Source organism: Ambystoma mexicanum, chromosome 1p, assembly GCF_040938575.1.
Source record: "Ambystoma mexicanum isolate Mex_15411 chromosome 1p, UKY_AmexF1_1, whole genome shotgun sequence".
Classification (NCBI taxonomy): Eukaryota; Metazoa; Chordata; class Amphibia; order Caudata; family Ambystomatidae; genus Ambystoma; species Ambystoma mexicanum.
The window spans coordinates 1289761247-1289787154 of NC_090921.1; the positions used below are offsets into that span (position 1 = coordinate 1289761247).

At 47.7% G+C, this 25908-nt stretch overlaps 1 protein-coding gene across 7 annotated transcripts in view; it reads right to left on the reverse strand.

Annotated features, from left to right (window-relative positions):
* POLD1 (DNA polymerase delta 1, catalytic subunit) overlaps positions 1-25908 on the reverse strand; it is a 1263933-nt gene that overhangs the window by 735440 nt on the left and 502585 nt on the right. For all 7 annotated transcript variants that reach the window (XM_069605393.1, XM_069605349.1, XM_069605354.1 and 4 more), the window contains 2 exons: positions 8672-8812; positions 4656-4766 (listed from right to left, as the gene is read on the reverse strand). In XM_069605393.1, coding sequence (XP_069461494.1) covers positions 4656-4766; positions 8672-8812 — 252 coding nt within the window. The remainder of the gene's footprint in view (positions 1-4655; positions 4767-8671; positions 8813-25908) is intronic.

Genomic DNA, 25908 nt, shown 5'->3' on the forward strand with positions numbered 1-25908 from the left:
CTACATTTAGAGCTTTAGTCATTGCTTCAGTACACCTCCCACTGTGCAGACCTTTAGCCATTGTTAAGATAAAGATAGTAACACTTATATGATAAATTAACAAGGAGACAAAATTATCAACCTACTAAGTTGATCTAAAAAATAAACGATAATCAGTATAAAACCAGTCTTGGTTTACAGTGATAATTTTGTAAAATACCTGTTAGCAATTATATTGTGACTAACGCCTCGCACTTTATAAGAAGTAGTATCAAAAATTAATGCTAAGACAGAGCTTCACTCACTCACACCAACACACATAATATGAGCATAAAATCTACAAAATTGGATACCTTGAGCGCCTACTATAACGATATGCAAATGAATTCGTAGTTAGTGCGCAAGTCTGGTCAACATATCACTTAATAGATGGACATGCAAAAGACACTTAACCAAACAGCACTATTTGATCCCTTAAGTTTCTTATTCTTAAAGTGAAGAATCACCGCAGTCTCCCTTCTAGATGCGCTGCCAAACAGCCGCACAACAGCCGCACAACAGCCGCACAACAGCCGCACAACAGCCGCACAACAGCCGCACAACAGCCGCACAACAGCCGCACAACAGCCGCACAACAGCCGCACAACAGCCGCACAACAGCCGCACAACAGCCGCACAACAGCCGCACAACAGCCGCACAACAGCCGCACAACAGCCGCACAACAGCCGGTGGGCTTGACGCCACAGGGCTTATCGCCGCAAGGGTGGCTCTGGCGCAGCTTTGAGTGCGCTGCCGGGTCACGTGATCGCCCACGTGATGTGGGCTAACTCCGCCTCCACCAGGAAGCGGAACGATGCAGGCAAGAGCAAAGCTCGCAGTGCCTGTGGCGTTTTAGAAGCAGGTCCAAAGTCCCAGAGAGCAGAGAGGGATGACCGGAGTCTGCTCCTGTAGCACGCCAAATTCAGGTGGGCAGAAGCAAATACGCTGCTCGGGCGGCTCTGGCGCAGCTTTGAGTGCGCTGCCGGGTCACGTGATCGCCCACGTGATGTGGGCTAACTCCGCCTCCACCAGGAAGCGGAACGATGCAGGCAAGAGCAAAGCTTGCAGTGCCTGTGGCGTTTTAGAAGCAGGTCCAAAGTCCCAGAGAGCAGAGAGGGATGACAGGAGTCCACTCCTGTAGCACGCCAAATTCAGGTGGGCAGAAGCAAATACTGGGCAGGTTTGTTATGGCTCTGATCTTCTCTGGATCCGTCCCGATGCCTTGGTCCGAGAACATGTGACCAAAGAAACATAGGGTGTGTGTGTTGATCTCGCACTTCTGGCTGTTGAGTTTAAGTCCGGCGTCTTGGAGGATGCGGCAGACCTGATGTAAGGCGGTGTCGTGCTGGTCTTGGGTGATGCCAAATATGAGAATGTCGTCACTAATTGAACGCGTTGGTGACGGAGCTTATTAGTCAGAATTGTTTCTTGGAAAATTTCGGCAGCGGACGAGATCCCAAAGTTAAGTCGTATGTATCGAAACAGGCCTCCGTGGGTGGTGAATGTGGTGATGGGTCTAGATGCAAGGTCAATGACAAGTTGGTGGTATCCCTGATTGAGATCCAGTTTCGAAAATTTGGTGGCTTGGTCGAGTCTGATCAACATGTCCTCAATGTTAGGGCCGGGGTGTCTCTCCCGTTGGATGGCCGTATTGGGGATGCTCATGTCTATGCAGAGGTGGAGGCGTCTGTCCGCCTTGGGGATGACTACAAGTGGTGACACCCATGGTGTGGGTCCTGTTGCTTTTTCTATGATATCATTGTCCAGTAGTGTCTGCAGTTCGTGGGTTACTTTCGCCTGTAGGTGAATCCCTACTCTCCTGGGGTGCTGTGGTACTGGCTGTACCTTTGGGTCTATGTGGAGCTTGATGACATTGTTCTTTACCATGCCTACTCCTTCAAATAGCTTTGGATAGGTGGACTTCAGGTCTTCAATGTTTAGGGCCCCGTGATGGATGGCCTGTATCAGTTGGGAGCCGGGCGGTATACATTGAATGGCTTCTGATTCATCGTAGTGGATGTCAATGAGTCCTAGAGCGAGAGCCGTCTTGTGGCTCAGGAGGCACCTTCCCATTGCGGGACTGTGTATGACATGTATCACTGTCTGTGTTAGTTTTCCTCTGTGGACGAGGTCACATGCAAATTGTCCTTTTGACATTAGTGGCTGTGCTGCACCCCACTGGAATATTTGGGCGTGTGATGGCTGCAACGGGAACTTATCTTCTAAGTGTTGATATGTCAGATGGTTCATGACATTAACGGTTGCGCACGTCTCCACCAGGAACGGTGTGTCTATTCCTCCTAGGTGAACCGTCACCCAGGGTGCTGTGCTGTCATCTGAGGCGTTTGAGATGAGTCAAACGTATTCTCTGCTGTATCGGTCGTATCCTGCATACTGTGCCTGTTCAATCGAGTGTTCTGCAATTGGTGGATTTTCATAGGGATCTCTGGTGGCACTCTCCCTTTGGTGGTGTTCTTCGGGATATGCTTGCATTTGGTATATTTGTTCCTGGTTGGCGTATGTCTCGTCCGTCTGGTCGGCCTGTAGGTTTTCTACTGCCCTGATGAACCCGGCGTTATTCGTGGGCCTTGGGTTGGTGAAGGGCTTGTTATATTCTCGTTCAGGGTATGATCTTGGGTTGAACGGTCTCGGCGCCTCGAATCTTCTCGGGGTTGCCTGTTGGTTGGGTGGTCGTTACGCTGGTAGTGGGGGTGTCTTCTCCCGGTACATGCTCTGAAAGTGATTTTTTTGGCCACACTTCATGCACATTTGTCCTATGGCAGGGCATTGGCCCTTGTGTGGGAATTCGAATCCGCACCGGTAGCATTGTCTTTCTGGTGGAGGGCGTCTTGCATTATTCCATTGGTCTTGTCTGTACGTGTTGGCGGCTTGTTTAATTGGTGGTGACGGCTGCAATGGAGCCTATCTTTTTCGGGTTCTCAATGTGGGCCGCTTCAACATCTACCCTTTCATACACTCTGGCCAGTTCAGCAATTTCCTTCAGGGGTAGTGGTTTTTTCAGCAAGTGTTTGTGGAATATTGGTGACAAGCATCCTTCTATGACTCTCAGCCGGATGGCCTCGTCGTCATTAAAGTTGGCGAAGTCACAATATGTGATTTTTCTCTGGAGGCGTAGTATGAATTGTCCAACTGTTTCTTGGGGCATCTGGGTGCACTGATTGAAGATGTAACGTTCGTAGTCCCTGTTTGGGACAACTACCAGACAACTGTTGATGGCTTCAATGAGTTTCGGGTATGTTGTCCTTACCGCTTGCGGGATGGTCTTGATGACGCTCTTAATGTCTTTCCCGACCAAGTTTGTGAAGATGTCCTGTTTGTTGAGCGCATCTTGGTTTCCTACTGCCCTCATGAATTCTTCAAACTCGTCCATCCACTCTTGCCATCTCTGGATTCTCCTGTGGTTCTAGTGCAAATGGGTTTGGACGACAAAGGAATGACACGGGGTTAGTGGGTGTTACCCCTGGTGTTGCGGGCGCTGTGGTGTCCACTGCTGCGTCTACTGGCTGTGACATGTCGACTGAATTAGTTTTGATTGTCGCGAGGACCGGCGCGTGCCTTTGTGCCCTTGTGTTCTAGTGGTTTATGACAATGACTGATGCTTGCTCAGTGTGTGTCTTCGCTTTCTAGCGGGCTGTGACAATGACTGATGCTAGCTTGGTGCCTTTCCTCGCTTTCTAGTGGCTTATGAGGATGACTGATGCTTGCTTGGTGGCTTTCCTCGCTTTCTAGTAGTTTATGACAATGACTGATGCTTGCTTGTGTCCTTATGACGTTGGTTACAGTATTACTGTTATGCCGCCCCTTCACTGAGCCAGGCCCTCTGCACTCCGTACCTGGATGCTTCCGCGTGTTCATGCGCGTCTGATGTCTTGTTCTGTGCGGTCCTGCTGCTCTCTGGCCGTGTTGTTGGGTTGTCGCTCTTTGGCCCCTCCCACGCTGCGGGCCTCCTTCGTGTCACGGCTCGGGTGCCTCGCTGACTCACGCCGTGTGCTGCTACGCTGGGTCCCTCTTCGACTCCGGATGTCTGCTGAGGTCGTTCTCCTGCGCCACGGGTCTCTTTTCGCTGGCGCCGACTCCCTCTTCGACTTCTGGTCGTGTTTTCCGTTCTGCGCCACACCTCTGCTGGGCTCTTGAAGCACCGGATACCTCCTTGACTCCGGCTGCTGCGTGCGCCCCTTGGCGAACGGCTCTCTTCTGATGGTGGCCGCTGGGCCTCTTCACCGGCGTCACCGTCTGCCTCCTGCAGTGTAGAGCCCCTTCGTGGCTCGGCTGCGTATCACGGTTCGTCTCCGTGTTCGTCGCCAGTTGTTGCGCTTAGGGTGGGCCGTAAATGAAGCGCAGACCCGGAGCACGTCTTCACACAACCTTTACTTAACAAGAACTGACACCCCCAACTTTCCCGCTTCCCCTCCGCCTCCCGCCCCTCTCCCCCTTTTAGCTCCCCTTAAAGGGTCCGTGTCCTTTTCCCCTTCACAACAGAACCTCTCGTGCTGCCCTTATAAACCGAGTGCATGTCAGTTGTATCATCTCGCTGTCCACTCGCTACTTCCCTCCCCTCGAAGCCCCGGGTGAAGAGATGCTTGAAAATTACAATGGGTAGTAGTGTAGAACAAACCTGCAGGTCGGTGATAATGGAGTGCTGCACATCCTCCTTCTGCTCCTGCAGGAAATGGTAGCTCACTGCATTCAATGTGTAGGAGCGCAGCTTGTAATCACGTAGGAGCACCTGAAAGAAGGAGAGTTCATGACCAACAGAGGAAGGAGGGGAAAAAGTGAGGCTGAGTTAAAGAGTGTGAAACCAAGATAGGGAGCTGGCGCGACGCAGGGGGACTGCGCGGCACCGAAATACAGAGCCTGCGTGACACACAGAGTGATAGAGATGAAGGTGACAGAGGGGGCGACACAAAAAGACAGCGTGAAAATCAGTAGCAGCGCGAAAACCAGAGACAGACCCACCCCCAGAGCACCCGAGACCCAGAGCGCCCAGAGACCGAGACCCCCAGAGACCGAGACCCCCAGAGACCGAGACCCCCAGAGACCGAGACCCCCAGAGACCGAGACCCCCAGAGAACGAGACCCCCAGAGACCGAGACCCCCAGAGCGCCAGAGACCCCCAGAGCGCCAGAGACCCCGCCCCCAGAGCGCCAGAGACCCCGCCCCCAGAGCGCCAGAGACCCCGCCCCCAGAGCGCCAGAGACCCCGCCCCCAGAGCGCCAGAGACCCCGCCCCCAGAGCGCCAGAGACCCCGCCCCCAGAGTGCCAGAGACCCCGCCCCCAGAGCGCCAGAGACCCCACCCCCAGAGACCCGCCCCCAGAGCCCCAGAGACCCGCCCCCAGAGCCCCAGAGACCCGCCCCCAGAGCACCAGAGACCCGCCCCCAGAGCACCAGAGACCCGCCCCCAGAGCACCAGAGACCCGCCCCCAGAGCACCAGAGAGACCCGCCTCCAGAGACCCACCCCTAGAGCACCAGAGGCCCACACAGACTTCAGTAGAAGTGGCATTTCTTACTTGCAGTAAGTACCAAATCATTCATTCAGGCAGTAGATCTAACTGTTGCATCATTTCCATCGGACACCTGACTTGACTTATGCTCTTGTCCCCCAAATTCCCTAACCAGTCACCCATGTCCTCCAATGACATCTTAATAAAGAACTCGTGCTACTAGAGACTTGGGGTTGTACCATTCTTTGCAGTTCTTGTATGTACTATTGCTAGTCTTCTTTTAATCAATGCTTTAAGTAATCTGACTGAGCAGCCTGAATTCTTACTGTTAGTTTTGCCTTTGTGAATTCTCTGAAAGGGTATTGTCCTCTGGAGAGTAGCAGTGGCTATCTTTTTCCATGTTACCCTGCGAAAATATAGTTTACCTCAAACAGATCCTCATATTTACAGCCGACACCTGACAATTTGAAAACACCCATCACTTTTTGCATCAGTTCTTTTCTAGAAGCATGCCTTACAAAGGATTAGTTGTCTTATGTAGTCTAAGACCAACTTTGCTATTTTAATATATATTTTTCATTTCACTAAATAGCTACTGCGTAGTACATTATTTGGTGACCCATTTTTCTGACCATTGCGTTCCCCTAATTACTGTTGAGATGTATTGAATCAATTCTCAAATCCCATCACCTGCAGACAGCTTTGTGCCCTGTTATTACAAACAAGTTTACCCAATGAGAGCTCAAGAAGCAATACTCCAACCTTTTTGAGCAACTAGTGAAACCCTTATTTGGTCGGGGTTTTGGTTTGGGGGTCCATGCATGCTCTTAAAATAACTTGCACAAGTGCCAACAAGATATTTACATCCAAGGTTTAAGCACCAATACGAAAACCAATTTTAAGGAGGGCTTAACTCTCAAGGGTATTTTGACTCAGAAAGAATAACTTTTTAGGAATCTGGAACAGCACTCAGAGTGAGTTGATCCACACAGTCAACGACAAACCCTAAGAAGAAAGTGTTAGGGAGAATTCTCGGTTAAGGCTAATTTCCCAAACCTAGTGAGTCCCCAGCAGCTTTGCTGGATTTTTGGGGTTTATTTTTTTCTCCTGCTAAGAGTGAGACTCTTTTTCTCCCACTCTTAGACATGATTTGAGATATCCTTTGACTTTGTAATTTGTTTTATGGGCTATGGGGTCTTTTACTCCATAGGGTTTCATGTGGTTTTTGGTAAGTGTGTTACACAGCACCCTCAGTGCAGTAACACAGGGGTGTCATAGTGACCCCCAAACAGACTCCATACCCTGGGACTGACTACTGTCTCCCAGGGCATGTAAAGTCACCATTGACTTTACTAGTCTTAAATTGGGAACAGAACCAGTACAAACTATCATATTGTGGAAGTACTGGTAGGGGTAATTAGATTGCTCCTGGGTGTGTTTTTCGAGGGGGCACTGTGCAGTCCCCCCTCGTCGAGTTTCTGGCTGGTGGCAGTGGTTACCATGCGAAATATTCCTTAAGAATATTTACTATGGGATTTTCCCATTCATTTTAAATGCACCACTTTTTGGTGCAATGTTAAAGATACCGCTGGGTTATTTAATATTTATTCCCCGGTTGGGTCTTTTTGCCAGGACTCGGTTTTAAAATGGCGTTTGTGTTCGCCTCTGTAACTCCAACCCAAGTCGAGCCCTTTGTTCCACTTTTTGGCGGGCTTCTACACAGAAGCCTCCAAAAGTGGTGCCACTCGGTCTGGGTCTACAGGATGTGTGGGAGGAGGGTTTAGGCACCCCGGACTGAGTTGCCTCAGCAACTCAAGCCGTACTCTTGTGTGATTGGCCCAGTGGTGAGCCGCCCGGCTCACCGCCTACCATGTTTGAGTGACAGCTAGGACTGATGAATGGGGGTTTTCTGCATAAAAGCAGGGCTTTGGGGACTGGAACTTCAGAAGTCGCCACAGGACCAAAAAATCCGAAGAGGGAGAAGCTGAGCCGACCAGCAACGACGACACCACCGGTGGAGCCCTGCTGAACCGCCTCACCACTTCTTCCAACGACAGAGGAGATCTTCATCCCAAAGAGTCTTCTTCCTTTGACTGGTGGGGATAACCAGTTTGCCCGCCTTTTCGCCTTCCCGGATCATCTCGTGACCGCCTTGCCTGTGCCAAGCACCCCGGCAACCGGGATACCACGTTTTACCACTACCGCGAATAAAAGGGAAGTACCTTTTAACCGGAGAACTCCGCGGCTGGTTTCTTCCCTGGCAGTGCAACGACCTTCAGCTTTCCTCCACGTCGAGATCTTCTCTTCCTCTAGACGACGCCGCGACTTGCACCCGCTGCCAGGAACAACTGCCCCCGCTGGAGGATTCTCTCCACTTTCAAGGTACTGTGTCCGCCTGGCCTCCCTCGCAACGGTCTGTGTGGGGTGTCTCTTAAATCCTCAACTTACCACTTGGGTTGGCCCTAGGCTGGCTAACTGAACTTTTCTGAGCTGAACTAATTCCTTTTTGAACTCTCTGCAAGACTTTTCAAGCCTCTTAAACTGTGTGATATTGGGCGCATTGGTGTTCTACTCTCTAAGAGGGAGCCTTTGACTTTCCTGCCTTGCTGGGTGCTTCTAAAGTATTGTGTTGTGTGCTTTTCTAATTTCTGCCTTTTCCCTCCATTTTTTGATAACTTACTGGAGTGCCATCTTTAGTTAAGCGCTCACCTCTGTCTGAAAATAAGTGGTGTTAACTAAGACTTGTCTAATAAGGAATAAGGGATGCATATATATTAATAGTGACTGTGTTTTGAACTTGCTTACAATAATAGTGCTGGAGTGTTTCTAAGTGTGTCTTTAAATAAATAATTATATGCTTTGATACTAAAGCTCTGGTCAGCGTTTGCTTGTGCTACTGTATTTTGGTACCTATGGTGTATACTCTATATACTGTCTAACTCTTCTTGAGAGAAGTTTGGCTGCTCAGCCACAGGTACCAGGTAAATCTGGGTGGTACAGACTGCTACCAATTGGGTTTACTGCCAACACCTGTAGTCTTAAGCCTTTTGCAGTGGTCCCTAAGGGAACTGCACAGGTTTCTGCCTAACAGAAAGCAGTCCACTCAGGTATTCAGAGCGCTGGGGGAAGCAGTTTGTGGATTGATGGGATGTTCTATAGGCCAGAAGATTTAGTTCTCATGAACATACCTGTAGAAGATCGAACTGAACACGCCCCTCAGTATTGATTATCTTGTTCTCTCGACGCCCCATCTGCTTGGACTGGAAGGCTGAGTCCCTAATTACTGATTTCATAGATCTGATGCGTCCAAGAAATGGAAAGGTAGCTACCTGCAAGGAGAATATACAGGGGAGATGAAAAGGGCACACATTTGCAAACAACACAGCACACAACACTCAACACTCAGCTAGCACCAGCTCAAGTGGTGTAAGTCAGTCACTGGTAGCATAATGAGCAACAAACTTGTACCCTGCATGACCAAGTAACATCAGTATGCAATGCACCACAATTCCACACAAACTGTATCAGCTCAAAACTTGACAATCAGCATGCATGGCATATACAACGCAAAACACATCACACACCCAAACATCGACACACAGCAGCACAAACCTCCAATCCCAGGAAGATATGGCACTAGCAACTAATACCAGCACAAATCAGGCACCTGCAGCCAACAACTGAACAACACTATCAGCATATAGGGCCATACTTCGTACAACCAGAAAACTACTATTAACTTTATATATTCTTTGCAAAATCAGGACATGTGGCACCTACAATCCAACACAAACACACTTGGCCTCAACTGCCACCACCAGAATGTACAGTAACTTCATCCAAAAGTAGTGTGCATTGGAATAATACCTTACATAAGGATACAGCAGAATCAACCAAACCTCAAGAACAAAAGAATGATCACCCAAGACAAGCCCCTCCATCAAACATCATGCATGGCAACTCTATGCAAAAGTAGCACACAAGGCATCATGACCATTAAGAGCACATGGTCAGTCTAAATGCAGTGCACAAGCATCATGAATCAACAGCAGAAAACAGTGGGAGCCATCACCAATATACACCTTTACTCCAGGCACTAAGTTAAGGCAATATTCAATTTTTAAGGTTCTGCAGTCTCATTCTATGGGGCCCCTGCTTTTTGCTCTTTCCTTCTTTAATTTCTGGGGATTTGTAATTACTTTGGTAGTCAGAGGGACTTCTGGTGAAGTCCCCCTGGCACCACATCCTTTTTTTCTATACTTAAGGTATATGGTCGCCCATAAAACGCCCAGTCTCAGGGGTGCCTCTCAGGCATCCCACTTCTGACAGAGTGATTTCTCACCCTACATTGGTTTTAGGGGGTAGACTGGTGGCAGCTAATATTAAGCTTTGGTTTTACCAGGCGTGCAAGACGATTTACCGCATTAGCAGTCCAATGTGCCTCTATGGTAGTCAGTGAGGTACTAATGGGTCTTTTTTAGTCCTACTCTTGGCCATTTTGTTTAGGGGCTTCCTTTGCATCAGGCCTTAACATGGCTGGTCTGGCCACATGGGCTCTTTGCGGGCCCAAGATGACAGCCTCCACTATGGCTTGGATTGGTTTAGACCAGTTCCTGGCCTTGTGCAGGCCACTACACTTCCAGTGGAGGTGCGCTTGAGTATTTGGCATTTTTTAGGCCAAATTGATTGGCTAGCCGCCAAAAAAATTGTTTTAAATCCCCTAAAGTGATTGGTGGGCTGGCAGAAGTCTTCACCCATTAATGGTGGCAGTTGATGGGAAGTACTCTTGGCGGGCTTCTGATCATCCAGGCACATCCTTAATGTCTACCGCAATGGCACCATCTTGGCTCAGGGCCCTCAACCCACCCTGTTCCTCTGACTGGCACTTGCTGTCCCTCATCAACTTTCTTCCCACACCTGCTACCCCTTCTTCCTCTCTTTCTGCCCCCCCCACCATGCAGATTGGTGTGTCACGCCCCTGTACACCTCCTCGGAAAACCTTCAAAAGGCAGTGACCTGTTGCACCTACCAACATTTAATGCTTGCTCGGCTACTAAACACTCGGCCGACATCTGCCACCTCCTTGAAGACATTGACTTTGATATCCTCGCTCTTACCGAAACGTGGTTCAATACCAGCTCAATTACTGCTTTTGACGCCCTTCTCCCTGATGGCTATAAGATCATCTCCAAGCCTCGCCCTTACTGTGCTGGCCGTGGGGTTGCCCCGATTTTCCCCAAGTGGGCCCTTTCTTCCTGCATACCCACCCAGCCATACTCCTCCTTTGAGAGCCTGGTGTGCAAGCTGGTTATCTCTCCCACGTCCTCCCTGACCATTGCCACCATCTACAGGCCACCTGGCTCCATCACCTTGTCTCTCTCTGAATGGGCGTATTTCGCCTCCTCCCATCTACCTCTACACATCTTCTCATGGGTGACTAACATCCACCTTGACTATTATGTCAATTGTCATTTCCAATGGAAATGAAAGGGTGACCCTATACTGGCAGGGACTGTGGGCAATGCAAATATACTACAACAAAGGGTGTCCTGCCTGTGATAGATTCAACATGCATCAATTCTGCATCGTTGCAAGTCTAGTAATTCTGAGGTAATTGAATCCTGGTTTACCTTCATAGATCGACAATCTTGTTATTTGCAAAGGAGTACATAACAATTCTGTTCCTTGTTGAGGCTGTTTTTATTTGGCCTTATTTTATTGCTTTCTAAATAGATGACTAGCACCTCCTTGGTTATTGCTAAGGATGCTATCGTTTTATGACGAGTGTGTATAGATCAACATTTGTGCATAAACATAAGACACCATTAGTACATCTGAGTGGACACCAATGTGGACATTTCCTAATAACATATCAAATAATTAATTGTTCATTTTGTCAGTTCATTATTCACTGTATCAAGAAAGCGGAGTTGGTGAGGAGAGTTGAGTCTGCAGGAGTCGCAGTCTCTCTCTCCAGTCTTCTACTGACCCAGTGTGTGGGAGGACTCAAAAACCCCCACTCAGAGCGGAGCGGTGAGCGGAGTTGGTGAGGAGAGTTGAGTCTGCAGGAGTCTGCGGGAGTCAGCGGGAGAAATCCTCGAGGCTCTCAGGCCATCGAGATCGATAAGCCGCCAGAAATGAGCGACTTGAAGAGGCAGTCGCAGAATCAGATGCGGTCCAAAGCCGGCGTCGTCTAAGGAGCGACAAACCACCAGTTAAGAGGCTGAAGGCAAAGATTTTCGCCAGTGAAGAAGCAGTTTATGAAACGTACAAAGAGTCCCAAGCTCCCATGTTGCAGCAAAACAACATGATGAGCACGGAGGACGTATTAAATGCTTCAGCCCTTTTAGATCAAACTCAAGGCGAAGATACACAAGACACGCAAATGGAACTAAGCGCCAAGGAAAACGTCTTACCCAATCAAGAGGCGTGCAGCGCCCCGCATACCGCCGGTTTGGCGAGTGGGTCTCCGGCGGGGGCGGTCAAAGGGCAGCCACTGACGGACCATCAGCGGGTGCGCTGCAGTGCAGAGGCGCGGGAGTCAAGAAGCGACGTGGAGTCGGCAAGGAAACTCCTCGCCTGCACTCCGGGCTCGTCAGAACTGGAGACAAACGGAGGAAGCCCGATGCGGAAGGAGACGCGGAAGGAGAGCGAGGAGGGGCCCGACCGCGAGAGAAGCCGAAGTGTGTCGAGCAGCCCCGAAGGACAAGACGGAGCGGACTCGGCAACAAAAACATCAAAGAGCCCGAAAACAGGGCGCGAAAGCGCAGCCGTGACGGGGAGAAAGCAGCCCAAGAAAAAGACGTCAGAAACCGGATGGAAGGTGTCGGAGGGAAGGAATCTATAACGTCTGTTCAGGCGATGGTACACAGGGAGACAGAGCCAGTAGAGGAGTCAGGCAGAAAAGCAAGCGCCGAACAGCATGAACTAAACCCAAAAGGCAGTAACCCGAACCAGTTCACGAATAAGACGGTTACCATACAGGACAGTGAGGAGAGCGGAAAAGAAAAATGATATGAGGGAAAGTGAAAACTTAATATCAGATACTTATTCGGACTCAGAGAAAAGGGCGTCTTCGCCAAAAATGAAAAAAAAGAAAAGACATCAGCAAAATAACAAATCAAAGGAAAAACCAAGAAAAGATTAGTCTACTGAAATCAGTAAAAAACAAACAAGCGAATGGTGGCTCAAAACCAGTAAAAGGAAAAGTGGCAGCTGTGAATAGGAGTCTGAAATTACAGAAAAGAAACGAAACACTACCGAAAGGACTACCACCTCCAACGCTGTAAGAACATTAAAAGCATTCTTTTTAAACCATCAGAAACGAAAAGTAGACTTGGATAATGAATTATCGGATGCAGAAATCCTAGAAGCAGTTCAAGAGAGCACCCCTGTGAATAAACATCGGATAACGGACACGGAAGGGGACCAAGGTGGTACCAAAGGCCCCCAGGAAGCGGGTCTTGCACAGATCCTATTGGAAAAAAGAAATGCGGCAAAAGCGATCCGACTGCAAAGAGGAAAGAGAAGAAAGTCAGAGGCTGAGCTCCTTGAAAGAACAACAAGACGTGGCCACACAAGGGCTAAGGAGCCCACAGAGGAATGAAGAAGTCATACAAAGGCAAGAGCAGGCAAGGGCAAAGTGTCTCCTAAAGAAGCAGAATGTGTTACTAATCCCACAAGAGAAAACATTGCAAGAAGGAATTGGCCATCCAAAACAGATGATGCAATTACAAGACACCCGCCAAAACGTCCAAAGAAGTACCCCGGTGAAAGTGAGAGAGCAGTATGATACGAACCAACAGAATGATGGCCACAAAGGACTTCCCATACGAACAATGACAGAAGGGGAACTACAAGGCACCCGGTCGAGCAACAGTTTGTTCATAGAAGCATTTTCAACGCCGGGCAAAGCAGGGAGCACGCTGAAATCACCAAAAAACAGACGGTTAAGCGACATAGCCACACTATCACAAAGAGAGTCACCAGGTAAAAAATCTGATCTGCTAACCATCATGTCTGCCATTACGATTGCACTAGCCCCATTCTGCAAATTGTACGAGGCATTAAAAGACGGCATACAAGATAATACATCGATCTTGGCAACTATGTCCTCAAAAATGACACATAGAAGGTTACATTACAGCTTTGGAAGAAAGGAACAATCAACACCAGAAAAGGTGGGGAAAAGAAGTAGAGGAGCTGAAAAAGCAAGTTGTGCTTCTACAAACAGAGAAAGCGAAGGAGCCAGTGAGACATAAAAGCAACCAGGCCGGAAGCCAGATGGGAGAATGTCTGGAAAAATCAGAGGCAAGGCAAGAGATAAAGGAAACGAGTGGTGATCGAGTGAAACCCGCCCTACTATACCCAATCAAGTCGGGCTTGCTAAACCATCCAACGAGTAAACCCTCAGTGGTACTAAAATTATCTAAGAAAGATTTGCTCCAGAAGTCTACACCAGGGGAGAAGGGGTGTCAGCAGGAACCAACTAGGTCAAAGGAAAAAAAAGTAAAGAAAAATAAGGATATGCAAGAAAACACACCGAGACTTACAAACAGGGAGGAGAGGAGTTCTCCGAGATCTGTAGAAGACTTCATGAGTGACACAAACTTGATGAATCTCTCCCAACATTGGGAGACGGTCTCCATTAACTCAGAGAATGAGGAGTGCACGGAACAAACAAAAGAAAAAAAAAAATCACAAGACCCAGAATCAAGTTACATAGAAAATCAAAAATTGCAAAAAAGATCAGAAAATCAAGACGGAAATGAGATCCTAGAGATCGTATCGCCCAAGGATCATAAAAAGATGAGACTGAGGAGTGAGGCTGACACGAATCCAAGTGGGAAAGGAGCAAGTGGGCAGGTTACGCCTCAGCGAACAGACGTCCCCAAAATTGCAGATGAGCACCGAAGCAAAAAAGCTACAAGCGCAGAAAATGTGGAACGTATATTCAAAGTGGAACAAATAGACTCAAAAGCAGGTTATATGATCCTTAATAGGAAGGCAATTCTGAAGATAATGAGTAAAACGAATTTGTTGAAAAACATAAAAACAACAGACATTAAGCTAGTGGAACCTTACCACAGAGGAAAGATTGCAAAGGCTTATGTTTACGTTAAGCCCTTAAGACTGCAGCCTACGGATGACAGCGCCGTGAGAGAAATGGAGAAAAAGGGGTTTTGGTTGACTGAAATAAAACGAGAAACTCTGAGGGAGAAGAAAGGATACTCCCACAACGAGCAGGTTGAAAGGCAATATCAATATCGAAACAACCGGATCGGTAAAGGGCAGGGTGAAAAAACATATGGGCGAGAAAGGGACTATGTTCGACCAGATGACAAAAACCCTTGCCAGAAATGGTCAAGCAACAAGAAGAAAAGTAACAATAGGCAAGTAAGGAGTGAACGACAGGAAACAGTCACAGAGAAACACAAGTCTCGTCCAGTAGGGGAAGACTATCATAAACATCGGCAGTACAGTCCAGAGCGTATCTCAAGCAGGCACCAAAACGAGGTGTCCGAACCCAGCACCAACGCAAAAAATGAACATGCCAGTAGGCAGGGGCCCATGGGCATGGTTAAAATCAACGTTGAATCTCAATACAGAAAACTAGCAATTAATAACGACCCAGAAAACCACAAGCAGTGAACGTACCAACTTAGGACACAAAGGATGTAAACAAAGTTTTGCCATGGGATCGTGGAACACAAGGGGTCACGTCCACCTTACCAGACCTGGCGATGTCGATTTAGGTTCACTGGACATCATATGCCTACAAGAGACCTGGCTTCAAGACAAACCGAGTATAGACGGGTTTGTAGTAGAAACATTACCGGCATGCAAGGGCCTATTAGGCCGTCCCGTCGTCAGGTCTCTTGCCAGCAATAAAAATGGGCGTAGGCTTGGCAACACCTACAAAGTTACACGAATCATATGAGACGCTGGTCACCCCGATGGCATGGACAGATCAACCGGCACTGACGATGGTGGATAGCAAACAAGTCATCATAATAAATACTTACTGGAATCCGCAAAGAACGACAATCAAAGCATATTGCACAAAAATGGCAGATATATTAGACTCGATCGATGCGGAGTATGAGAATGCTGATGTCATTATGTGTGGAGACTTGAATGAAGATTGCAACGAATGGAACGAGGAAACAAAGGGGAGTGGGCCACAAGGAGCACCATGGAAATGAGGAAAAGCATGGGGCGCGGTGACCAAACCAAGAAATGTGTACAATATTGCGACAGTATTCCCACAACAAAGGAACATCCCGACATGGGAGTATTTGAATTCCAAAGCCACTTAGGATTACATCTATGTGTCAACCAGTCTTTTATCCAGGATCCAAGAGTATAAAGTGCAAAGAACCATGCACAGCAATCACAATCTCCTGACATGCTCATGGCAAGGAAGACAAATATAGAGACAGTTATATAAATACAATGTTGAGTCGAACAATCAACAATCAAGGCTACGTCTGTCGGAAGATGATGTATTAAGGATAACGGAAAAATACATACTTTCAGACGCAACAACGACCCAAGTGCCCGCAAAGCGACCAAATTACCTACCGATACTTATTCCGTACAGGAAACCCGTGGGAGGCCAGCCGTCGAAAAACACGGGTCCTAAACATGTTTACAATAGCCTGGTTGTGGAAAAAAGAAAAGTTGTCAGGAGATGGAGGAAAATCGCAAAAAAAAAACAAATAACCAGGAAGCGTGGGAAAAATGGCGCAGGGAGTCAAAGGCATATAATCAGTGGCTAAAACAACATAGGCTACAGTTGTACCAACAAGACGCTGAAAAAATGTTAAGTCGTTTTAGCTCAAAAAAATCTAGCGACTTCTGGGCAACAATAAAAACAGCAAACCCGCCTAGACCAATAGAAATGGTAAATGCGGTCTCTGAGACAAAATGGAAAGCATATTTAACGGCACAATTTGAGCTTCCAAAAACGCAAGCGACCAAAGAAAAACCTGAAACTACAACATCTTGGGTGGACATTGCCAACTTGGATGATATTGAAATAGCCATCAACAAACTGAAATCATCGAGGGCCCCAGGCCCAGATGGCCTGACTAATGTGGATCTGAAGCAGTCATCGAAAGCATGGGCTGAAATTATCAGTAAAATCTTCGCCCATTGTGGCCAAACAAAAATGGTTCCCGAAACATGGTTAAATGCCATAATTGTGCCGGTGTACAAAAAAGGTGGAAGAGAAGATCCAGAAAGTAACAGGACGATAGCCCTCTTGGACATTGTGGGAAAAATCTACGCAACGCAGCTGTTGGACCACTTTAGAATTTGGGCAAAAAATGCGCCCTGTTTTGACATCTTTCAGACAGGTTTTCAGAAAAACGGAACCACGTCAATAAACATATTGATGATAAATATCCTCAAAGCGAAAGTAAGAGAAGGAGCACCCAGAGTCTATTTGGCGTTTGTAGATCTATCGAAAGCATTCGATAAAATAGACCGGGCGAAATTGTGGCACAAACTAAGCAATTGGAAATGCCCAACGTCAATCATGGGCCCGATAAAAGCCCTACACGCCCAAACAAAGATCAGGGTGAAATTAAGTAAACAAGGGGTACTGTCGGAGGAGATTCTAGTTAAGTGGGGCGTCAAACAAGGGTGCCCTTTAGCCCCAGCCCTTTTTATCGCTTTTCTTGGGGACTACCAGAACGACGAGGAGAAAATAAGAGCTTTCCCACCAAAAATTGGGAAGTCCATCTCGCGACTTCCCTACGCAGACGACGCCATCATTATTGATCAAATCCAATTCGGCTTGCAACGGAAACTGACAAATTTGGCAAGGTATCCAAAAAAAAATAATTTGGAAATCAATACAGCAAAAACAAAAGTCCTTGTTTTAGACATAACTACGAAGAGGTTGTCCAAGAGGTTGTCCAAGCAGCATAAGTGGTATCTGGAGGAAACCATGCTTGAAGTAGTGACCCAGTTTAAATATCTAGGGGTGACCATGGACGGATCTTCAGTGGACAAAGCAATGCAAGATCAGCTATGGGATAAAGTAAAAAGACTAAGAGCGCAAACAAGGCTGGTAGACAAAAAATTTTGGGAAATTCTCCATCCTGCCGGCGATACATTTTTACAAGGCCAAGGTCGTACCATCCATTATTTATGGTATGGAAGCATCGCTAAACAAGCGGAGTGTGATATGGCAGAAACTTGAAGGCCATGTGTGGAAATCGGTTTTGGGCCTCCCAAAGTCGACATCCATGTCAGCAATTAGACGGGAGCAGGGCCTGGTCTCCCTTGCATCGCTGGTAGAACAGAGCAAGATGAGACTCTACAGAAAGATTGTAATGGCAGACTCCTTGCCAATCTACACTATTATTGCAGAAGAGCTCAAAAGCGGCACCTGTAAGGCTCTCAACAAGTGGGCGAGAACAGTACAAGACAGTCTTAGCGAAGTATCGTGCTCGGAAGATCTAAAATCCAACCCAGACCGAGTGAAAAGAAAAATGGAACTTATGGACTGGATCAGGACGATTGATACTGCTAGTGCAAATAAGCTACTCTCGCACCTCCCACCGACCTTTAATAAAGTGAAAACGCCACTGAATTACTGCACAAAATCTCCAAATAAAAATATGCGAGGAACTTTTTTGAAAGCCAGATTAAATCTGCTGAGGACTCACAAAATCTTGGCAATTAGAACACCGAAGATGGACAATAGATGCCGTCTGTGTAAAGACAAAGAGGAAGTGGAAACACTAAAACATCTAGTGCTAAAATGTCCAAAGACAAGACAAAACAGAGATAAATACCTGCACTCCTGCCTGCAAGGGGCGGTCACTCTAGACAAAGAGGCTGTGTGGAATAGGCTAATCTCAGGAGAAACAACGAGATGGACAATTACAATGGTGAAGTTAATAGAACTAGCCTTGGAAACAATCACCAACTCATTGAGCGAACAGGCTGAACTATGAATAACAGCATTGGAGGGGCTTGAGCCATCGATACCTCTTTAATCAGTCTAGTAGTAGATGAACGTCTACGTGATCCAAACCCGAGACCAATGTTCGAGCTTCATCTTTTGTCCACACAGCTAAAGAAATATGGAATTACTGTGGGTTGAGGCTTCTAGGAATGGAACCTGCCTGTGCTGTGCAAGAGTTATATTTAGATTGTGAGTTAGGCAAGATCACAGGAGCCGATCTGGGGTTAAGCCTGAGCCCCTGTTTGGTACGTGGAAAGGGTTTTTTGCTCCCGGTTATCTTGGTTATAAAGATTAGAAATGATATCCATAACACTTTGGTTAGTACAAAGTGATTCGTTTATTTGCGGTCAGCCGACACGTGTTTCGACCCGTACGGTCTTTCTCAAGGCTGAACAGTGTTCAATGGTGACAAGTGTTTATGTGATTTGTGACAATTGTGTGATAAATTATATTATGTTCCATTGTGGTGTAGGGGTGATGTGCAGTAAGGGACAAAAAATAGCAAAAAGTAGCATCACATCAAAAAACATTGACGTGTTAATTTATAAAAAGCATTGTTGCATGCAAACAAGGAGAAGGGGAGGAAAAGAAAAAGGAGAAGGTTAGCAAGTGGGCAGAAGGGGAGGAAATGGGTTTTGCTTTAATGAGGTGGAATCCTCTTACTGGCTCCTATTGGGCCCTGGACTGCCGTAAGGACAGTTCCATATTGAACAAACACCCCACTGAGGGCAATCAGCAAACAGACTAGGTAAGAGGATTCCACCTCATTAAAGCAAAACCCATTTCCTCCCCTTCTGCCCACTTGCTAACCTTCTCCTTTTTCTTTTCCTCCCCTTCTCCTTGTTTGCATGCAACAATGCTTTTTATAAATTAACACGTCAATGTTTTTTGATGTGATGCTACTTTTTGCTATTTTTTGTCACTTACTGCACATCACACCTACACCACAATGGAACATAATATAATTTGTCACACAATTGTCACAAATCACATAAACACTTGTCACCATTGACCACTGTTCAGCCTTGAGAAAGACCGTACGGGTCGAAACACGTGTCGGCTGACCGCAAATAAACGAATCACTTTGTACTAACCAAAGTGTTATGGATATCATTTCTAATCTTTATAACCAAGATAACCGGGAGCAAAAAACCCTTTCCTCGAAATATGGAATTAGCGTTGAATTGTCTGAAAAGAAAAAAGTCCTTGTAAAAATCGTTAAAATCTTTTCGATTAAAGTCAAGTAACAAAAAAATAAAAAAAATAAAAAATAAAAAAGTGTATCAAGAAAATTTCGTGACCAATCCTGAGTTATGTCCAAACTGGACTATGCAAAATCCATGTACCTGCGTGCTCCAGCTTTCCAACTTAAACTCCAAAGAGTCAAAAATGGAGCTGCTAAACTCCTCCTTGCACTGGGACGAAGAGACCACATCTCACCTACTCTCTGTACCCTCCACTGGCTAGCCATTGGACAAAGAGCCACTTTCAAAATCCTCTGCATCACCTACCAAACTGCAGAAGGCCGGCCCAAAATACCTCCAAGAGAAGACTACGCGCAACCGCGCAACACGCACCCTAAGGTCAAGCACGGCCCTCCGACTAATGATCACAGCCTCTAATTCAGCCAGACTTGGAGGGACAGCCTACTAGACCTTGGCAACAACCGTATGGAATTTGCTACCTCCCTTTATTCGACACAGCCAGGATTACATGGCCTTCCGTAAAGTGGTAAACAGATGGCTCTTCCCAAATCTGAACGGGTTCGCCCATGGCCATAAACCCATCCGCAATGACCAAAGTCCTCTGAATCAGCACTAACCTGAAACACAACAGGAGAGCCATAGAAGACTGCTGACCAATTAATTAATTACCTAACCCCCAAAAAAGCAGGAACAGTCAGGACATGTAAATCGAAATACTAAACTGCAAGCTGCACACACCTAGCTCAACCACCAAAGCATAGCTGGTGCTTTATGATCAATAGAGGCGACCCCTGCCTACCTAGGAATAAGAACCTACAACCCTGCAACAGCGGCACAGAAGTAACTATGCTTGGCTAAACTCTTTGGAGAATCATACAATAACACAAGAAGCACCAAACAGCAACCCAGCTTAAAATTCCTTCCAGGACCCGGAAAATGGCACGACGAGTCTGACTAAAAGCATCTAGAAAGGACGGCCTGACCGAGAGAAGACAACGTACCCCACCTACTACTTTACCTCTCTCTGTAGTCCACTACCACAAACCACAAGGGCAGACCCAGAGCTCCGAAAGCATCCCAAGTAAGGGGGCCACCCGCCGATAACCGCAGACACTCATTCCTACCGATATGCTCACTCTCCACTTTACATCAACAAACAATAGAACGCAAGCTACACTCCTCGATCAATTCGGCCTAGCTGCACACATATCTACATCGCTCATAGAACACCTCAACAGCCTGGTAGAAGGCAGCTATACCCCACAAAAAAAAAATACAAAAATCGGCCTAGCAGCACACAATCTTTTACACATGTCCACAGCAGCCAGAACGCAGACTCGGAGACCACCCTCCCTGCTGCACACATTTATTTATTTATTTATTGTTCACTTGTTAGGTGCTTATAAAGGAAGTCAATACCGTTTCAAAGTGCCCACAAGGCAACAGGGAGGGGGACAAGGGGATGAGAAACAATTCAAATACATATAAAATATTAAATACAGTAGGAGGACAAACCTACTATGCCTGGTGAGTGTTCAGAATATGCAAGTGCAGAAGGGAGGGGGAATGGAATATATGCTGGGGTGCTCATGTGAGCCAGTGAAGACATTTTAGGGTAGGAGAGATGCGTTCCCTGGGCTTGAGGCCAAGGATAAGTCTGAATGCCCTATTCTGGATTAGCTGGAGGGGTCGCAGAGTGGAAGAAGGTATATTCAGGAGTAGGCTATTGCAATAGTCAAGCCTAGAGAGAAACAGGGCTCAGGTAACATTGAGCTTCTGGGGGAAGGTGAGAAAAGGTAGAATTCCTTTGAGAAGGACGAGCTGAAAGTGGAACTTCTTGGCAATGTCCTGAGTGTGAGGGAGGAAGGAGAGAGAGGAGTCGAAGAGGACTCCAAGGTTTCAGGCTGCAGAAGAGGGAGCAGGGGGAGAGCCCATGGAAGAAGGCCAGAGTGAAGGGAAGAAGTCGGGAGCAGGGGTCCCAATGGGAAGGATCTCCGTTTTGCTTGCATTGAGGTAGAGATCATTGGAAGGGCACCAGGCCTGGATGGCAGAAATGCAGTCGGGATTATGGACGGTGCAAGAGGGTCAGCAGGGAGTTTAAAAAAAGAGTTGTGTGTCGTCAGCATAACATTGGAAGTTGGGGAGAAGGAGGAGATGAAGAGTGCCAGCTGAGTAAGGTAGATGTTAAAGAGCCAAGGCGAGAGAATAGAGAACATTACACTGATCTCGCACATCCACTGCATCACACTTCGCATTAGAATGCAGCCAACCTGCGCAAACCACTCTGGCTGCTCACATACCAAGGGCACCCAAGCAGTATATGCTACACTACTCTCTCAACTGATAAGGACCATGGTCCCCGAGGGCATTCAACCTACACCACTTTGAGATCATACAATGGTACATAAGGCCCTATACAAAAACACTAACATAACATTTGTGTTTATTGTTGCGCGGCTTGCGTCGATGGTCTGTTGAATTGCTTCTGTTTATTTTGTTATTTGGTCTGTGATGCTGTCACATAGGGATTGTGATGATACAACGGATTTATTGCACAATGTTGCATTTTTGATTTCCTTGATTTTGAATAGTTCTTTTTGTGGGTTTGTTGGTGCTCCCTTAGCATGGAATGCTCTGCCTCCTGATCTGAGAAAGATAAAAACGCTGACTGACTTGAAACAAAAAAAGATCAAGACCCATCTCTTTAATCTTACTCCATAATTGGACTAATCTGTTATCCTCCTCTCTGCACTCTGATCTGTGTTGTTAGTCTTATGTTTTTTGTGCACCATGAGACCTACGGGTGTGGTGCGTTATAAAAATTAAAATAAATAAAGGCCGCTGCTTAGTTTGTAGTTGCTCGCAGTTACAATTGTTACAGCATTTGACACTAATAACAGTTCTACCATACTATTAGTTATACCACACACAAAGATGTACGCTAATTGTATTTAGTTAACAAACCCACATAAGATATAGGGCCTCATTACACGTTGTGCGGTAAAAAATTGCAAATTACCGGCATGGCGATATTAACGTGTCCGCTCTTGCAAGAGTGCACCAATAGCATACCATTACGAGTACGTATACACGAGCATAGCGCCAAAGCCAGTAATGACCCTACCGCCATGCCGCTACAGTCCCCAAAAAACCCCTTACCGGCTTCGACGAAAGTGCAGATAGCACCTCTGCCCTCACGCTACATGCAAATAGCGGTCACCGCTATCAGCGGTGACCGGCGGAACCGGAAATAGCGTCATCGCACAGGAACGGGAAGGAGCACGGCGGCCATCTTTAAAAACACAATCCATTGGCATCCTCTGCCCCCTGGACCTGTTTTGAGTTGTTTGCAATTGGAAATCCACAGGGACACCCTCGACATGCCTAAGGCTGTTAAATAAACCACGGACCGGCAGTGCAAGGAAAAGTTTACCACGGAGGAGCTAATAATGCTCACACAGACCCTTGCTGCTAATGCCGCTGTGGTCTTTGCGAGCGACATGCGTCGGGAGACCCTTATACAAAAGAAGGCAATCTGGGCAGAGGTTGCCTTGAAAGTGAGTGCTGTTGGCACCACCACCCGCAATGTGCGTGAGTGCAGAAAGCGGTGGGATGATCTCCGCCTTCGGGTCAGAAGCATCCTGTCTGCAAACCACAACATTGCCACAGCAGGTGAATCTGATTCGCCCATTAAATTAAAGGAGTGGGAAGAGACCTGCGCCAACCTCATTGGAGTGGAATCAATAGAGGGAGTCGGGACAATGGAGCATGGCGTGGCAACCACTTCAGATGGAGGTGAGTGTACACATGAAAGTATGCACTGTGAATCTTCAGGTCCCCCCAAATGTGAGCCCAGAATCACCTCATGGATGCCCAAACATCCACACATGCATACAACCCTGGCCATGTCAGTGTCAAACCCAAACACACACACATGCACACATCACCAGAGACAAGTGCCACACACAACCATGCATGGATGAGCCACTGAACTGACACATCACCTGCATCCTTACCAATGAAGTCCAAATTCCCACAACTACATTATTAACGTACACTGCATTAAGTACATAGAACCGTAACCAATGCCATCCCCCCCTTTGTCCCCGACAGGCTCACATACAGACAGTGAGGATACTGGCACTGCATCTCAGGCACCCCCTGCGAGTAAAAAAAAATCAAGGGCACAGGACACAGGACACCCCCACGACATCAAGGGGCAAAAGGTAGAAGAGTCCACATGCAGAGTGGCAAACTTCCGTGGAGCGCCACTGCCAAGATGCAACTGTCCACACCACCAACAACTGCCCCACCTCCTGAGGTGAACTCACCACCACAGATCCCAGCCACGGAGGGCCCACCCTCAGCTGCAACTAGTTCCACAGGAGAGGGGGCAGCCACTGCACCACTCTCAGATGTGGAAGATACGACAGATTTCCACATGGAGATGCACACCCCAACCCACCCTGGAACCCTCGAGCCATCACCACAGCAGACACCTGGGTCCAGTGTCCCTGGCAAGGACAACATGGGAGGTTTCAGTAGCCCACCGGTGGCTTCACCTGTTGTCCTGGTTGCATCAGAAGGCGCAGCAGCCACACCACCAGAACGCAACAGTGCCCTCGACCTGGCCAGCATCAGCCAGCGCCAAGAGGACATAACTGTGCTGGTTGGGCAGCATGTGGAGGAGGCTGCCCGTCTCAGGGCGGAGATTACCGAGACAGCCAGGCACTCCAGGGAGGCGATGGAGGCCTGTACAAACAGGCTGTGTGGGGAGATTGTGCAATTTAGGGAGGTCCTCACACGGATAGCGGACGCAATGGACCGCCAGTTCCCACCACCACCACCAGGACAGTCACCCACTTCCTCATCCGCCAGTTCGAGGCAGACAAGCCCCCTCCGCCGCTCCTCACGCACCACCAGGCGCACGTCTAGCCAGCCTCCTAATGCTGGTGGTGGCAATGGCAAATAGGGAATGCATGGTCAAGCTTCCACGTGTATAGCTGGACGACGACAACATTGTGCCAGACACATAAGGAACTGTTGTGAGGGGTGGGGGGAAGGGTGTTTTGGGGCTGTTGTGGGGGGAGGGGAGAAGGGTGTTTTGGGGCTGTTGTGGGGGGGAAGGGTGTTATTGGGCTGTTGTGGGGGGTGGGGAAGGCTGTTTTTGGGCTGTTGTGGGGGTAGGGGTGGAAGGGTGGTGTGATGTTTGGGGACATGCACTCTTACATCTTTACATTTCTTAATACACTGGTGTTTGATCCATACACAGGCTTGGACTTCTTCATTGTGTATGTGTACTTTATTGGCGACAGGGTCCATTGTGTGCTTCCAAACAGACACCAGTGCATTACTACCCATATCCATTCCTACAAAAAGAAAAAATGTAACTCAGAATATTTGGTTGATCAGATGCCGTCTCACAGCACGTCCCTCCTGGCCATCCCATCTTGCATGACCTGCATCCCCGTCAACTCCGTCCTCATCACTATCATCATCATCCTCATCAGGTGCTTCTATTTCTACGTCAGGGGCAGTGGCACATTCCGTCTGATACACCTATTGTGCAGCATGACACATGCCATGGTGATCTTGGCCACCTTCTCATGGCCATACAGGAGAGCGCCACCAGACCTGCTAATGCACCTAAACCGTGTTTTCAAAAGGCCAAAAGTCTGCTCGATCACGACGCGGGTATGGGTATGTGCACGATTGTAGTCCTCTTTGTGCCTGTTCTGAGGGTTCCGTACAGGGGTAAGCAGCCACCTCTTCAGGGGATAGCCGGCATCACCTGTATGGGGGGACAAATGGGGTCTGGTTACTGTTCACCTCAAGAGCGGCCTGTTCATATCACACAAAATGACTTTGCATTGTGATTGAAGTCCACAATTAACAGCATGCATGCAGACGATCTGTGTGACTGCAATGTGCAAAGTTGAGCTCGACCCTGCAAGTGAACATGCCCCATTGATGCCTCCTAAAGTAATTGACATGTCCTGGGTGAGGCCCGATCTTGCGTGTCCCTGGGCCCAGGCAGAATTGGTACCACCACTGCTAGTGTACTGCCATTCAAACATTTATGTTGCCATGCTGAGAGGCATCACATCAGTGGTGCCATAGGTGTGTGGTACAATGCTGAGTTGGGGTGATCCCTTTGCATGCACTCAAGGGCACATTGCATTATTGTGGTTGTGCAGCGCTGATTCTGTATGACTGTCTCAACGGCATGTAGGAGACT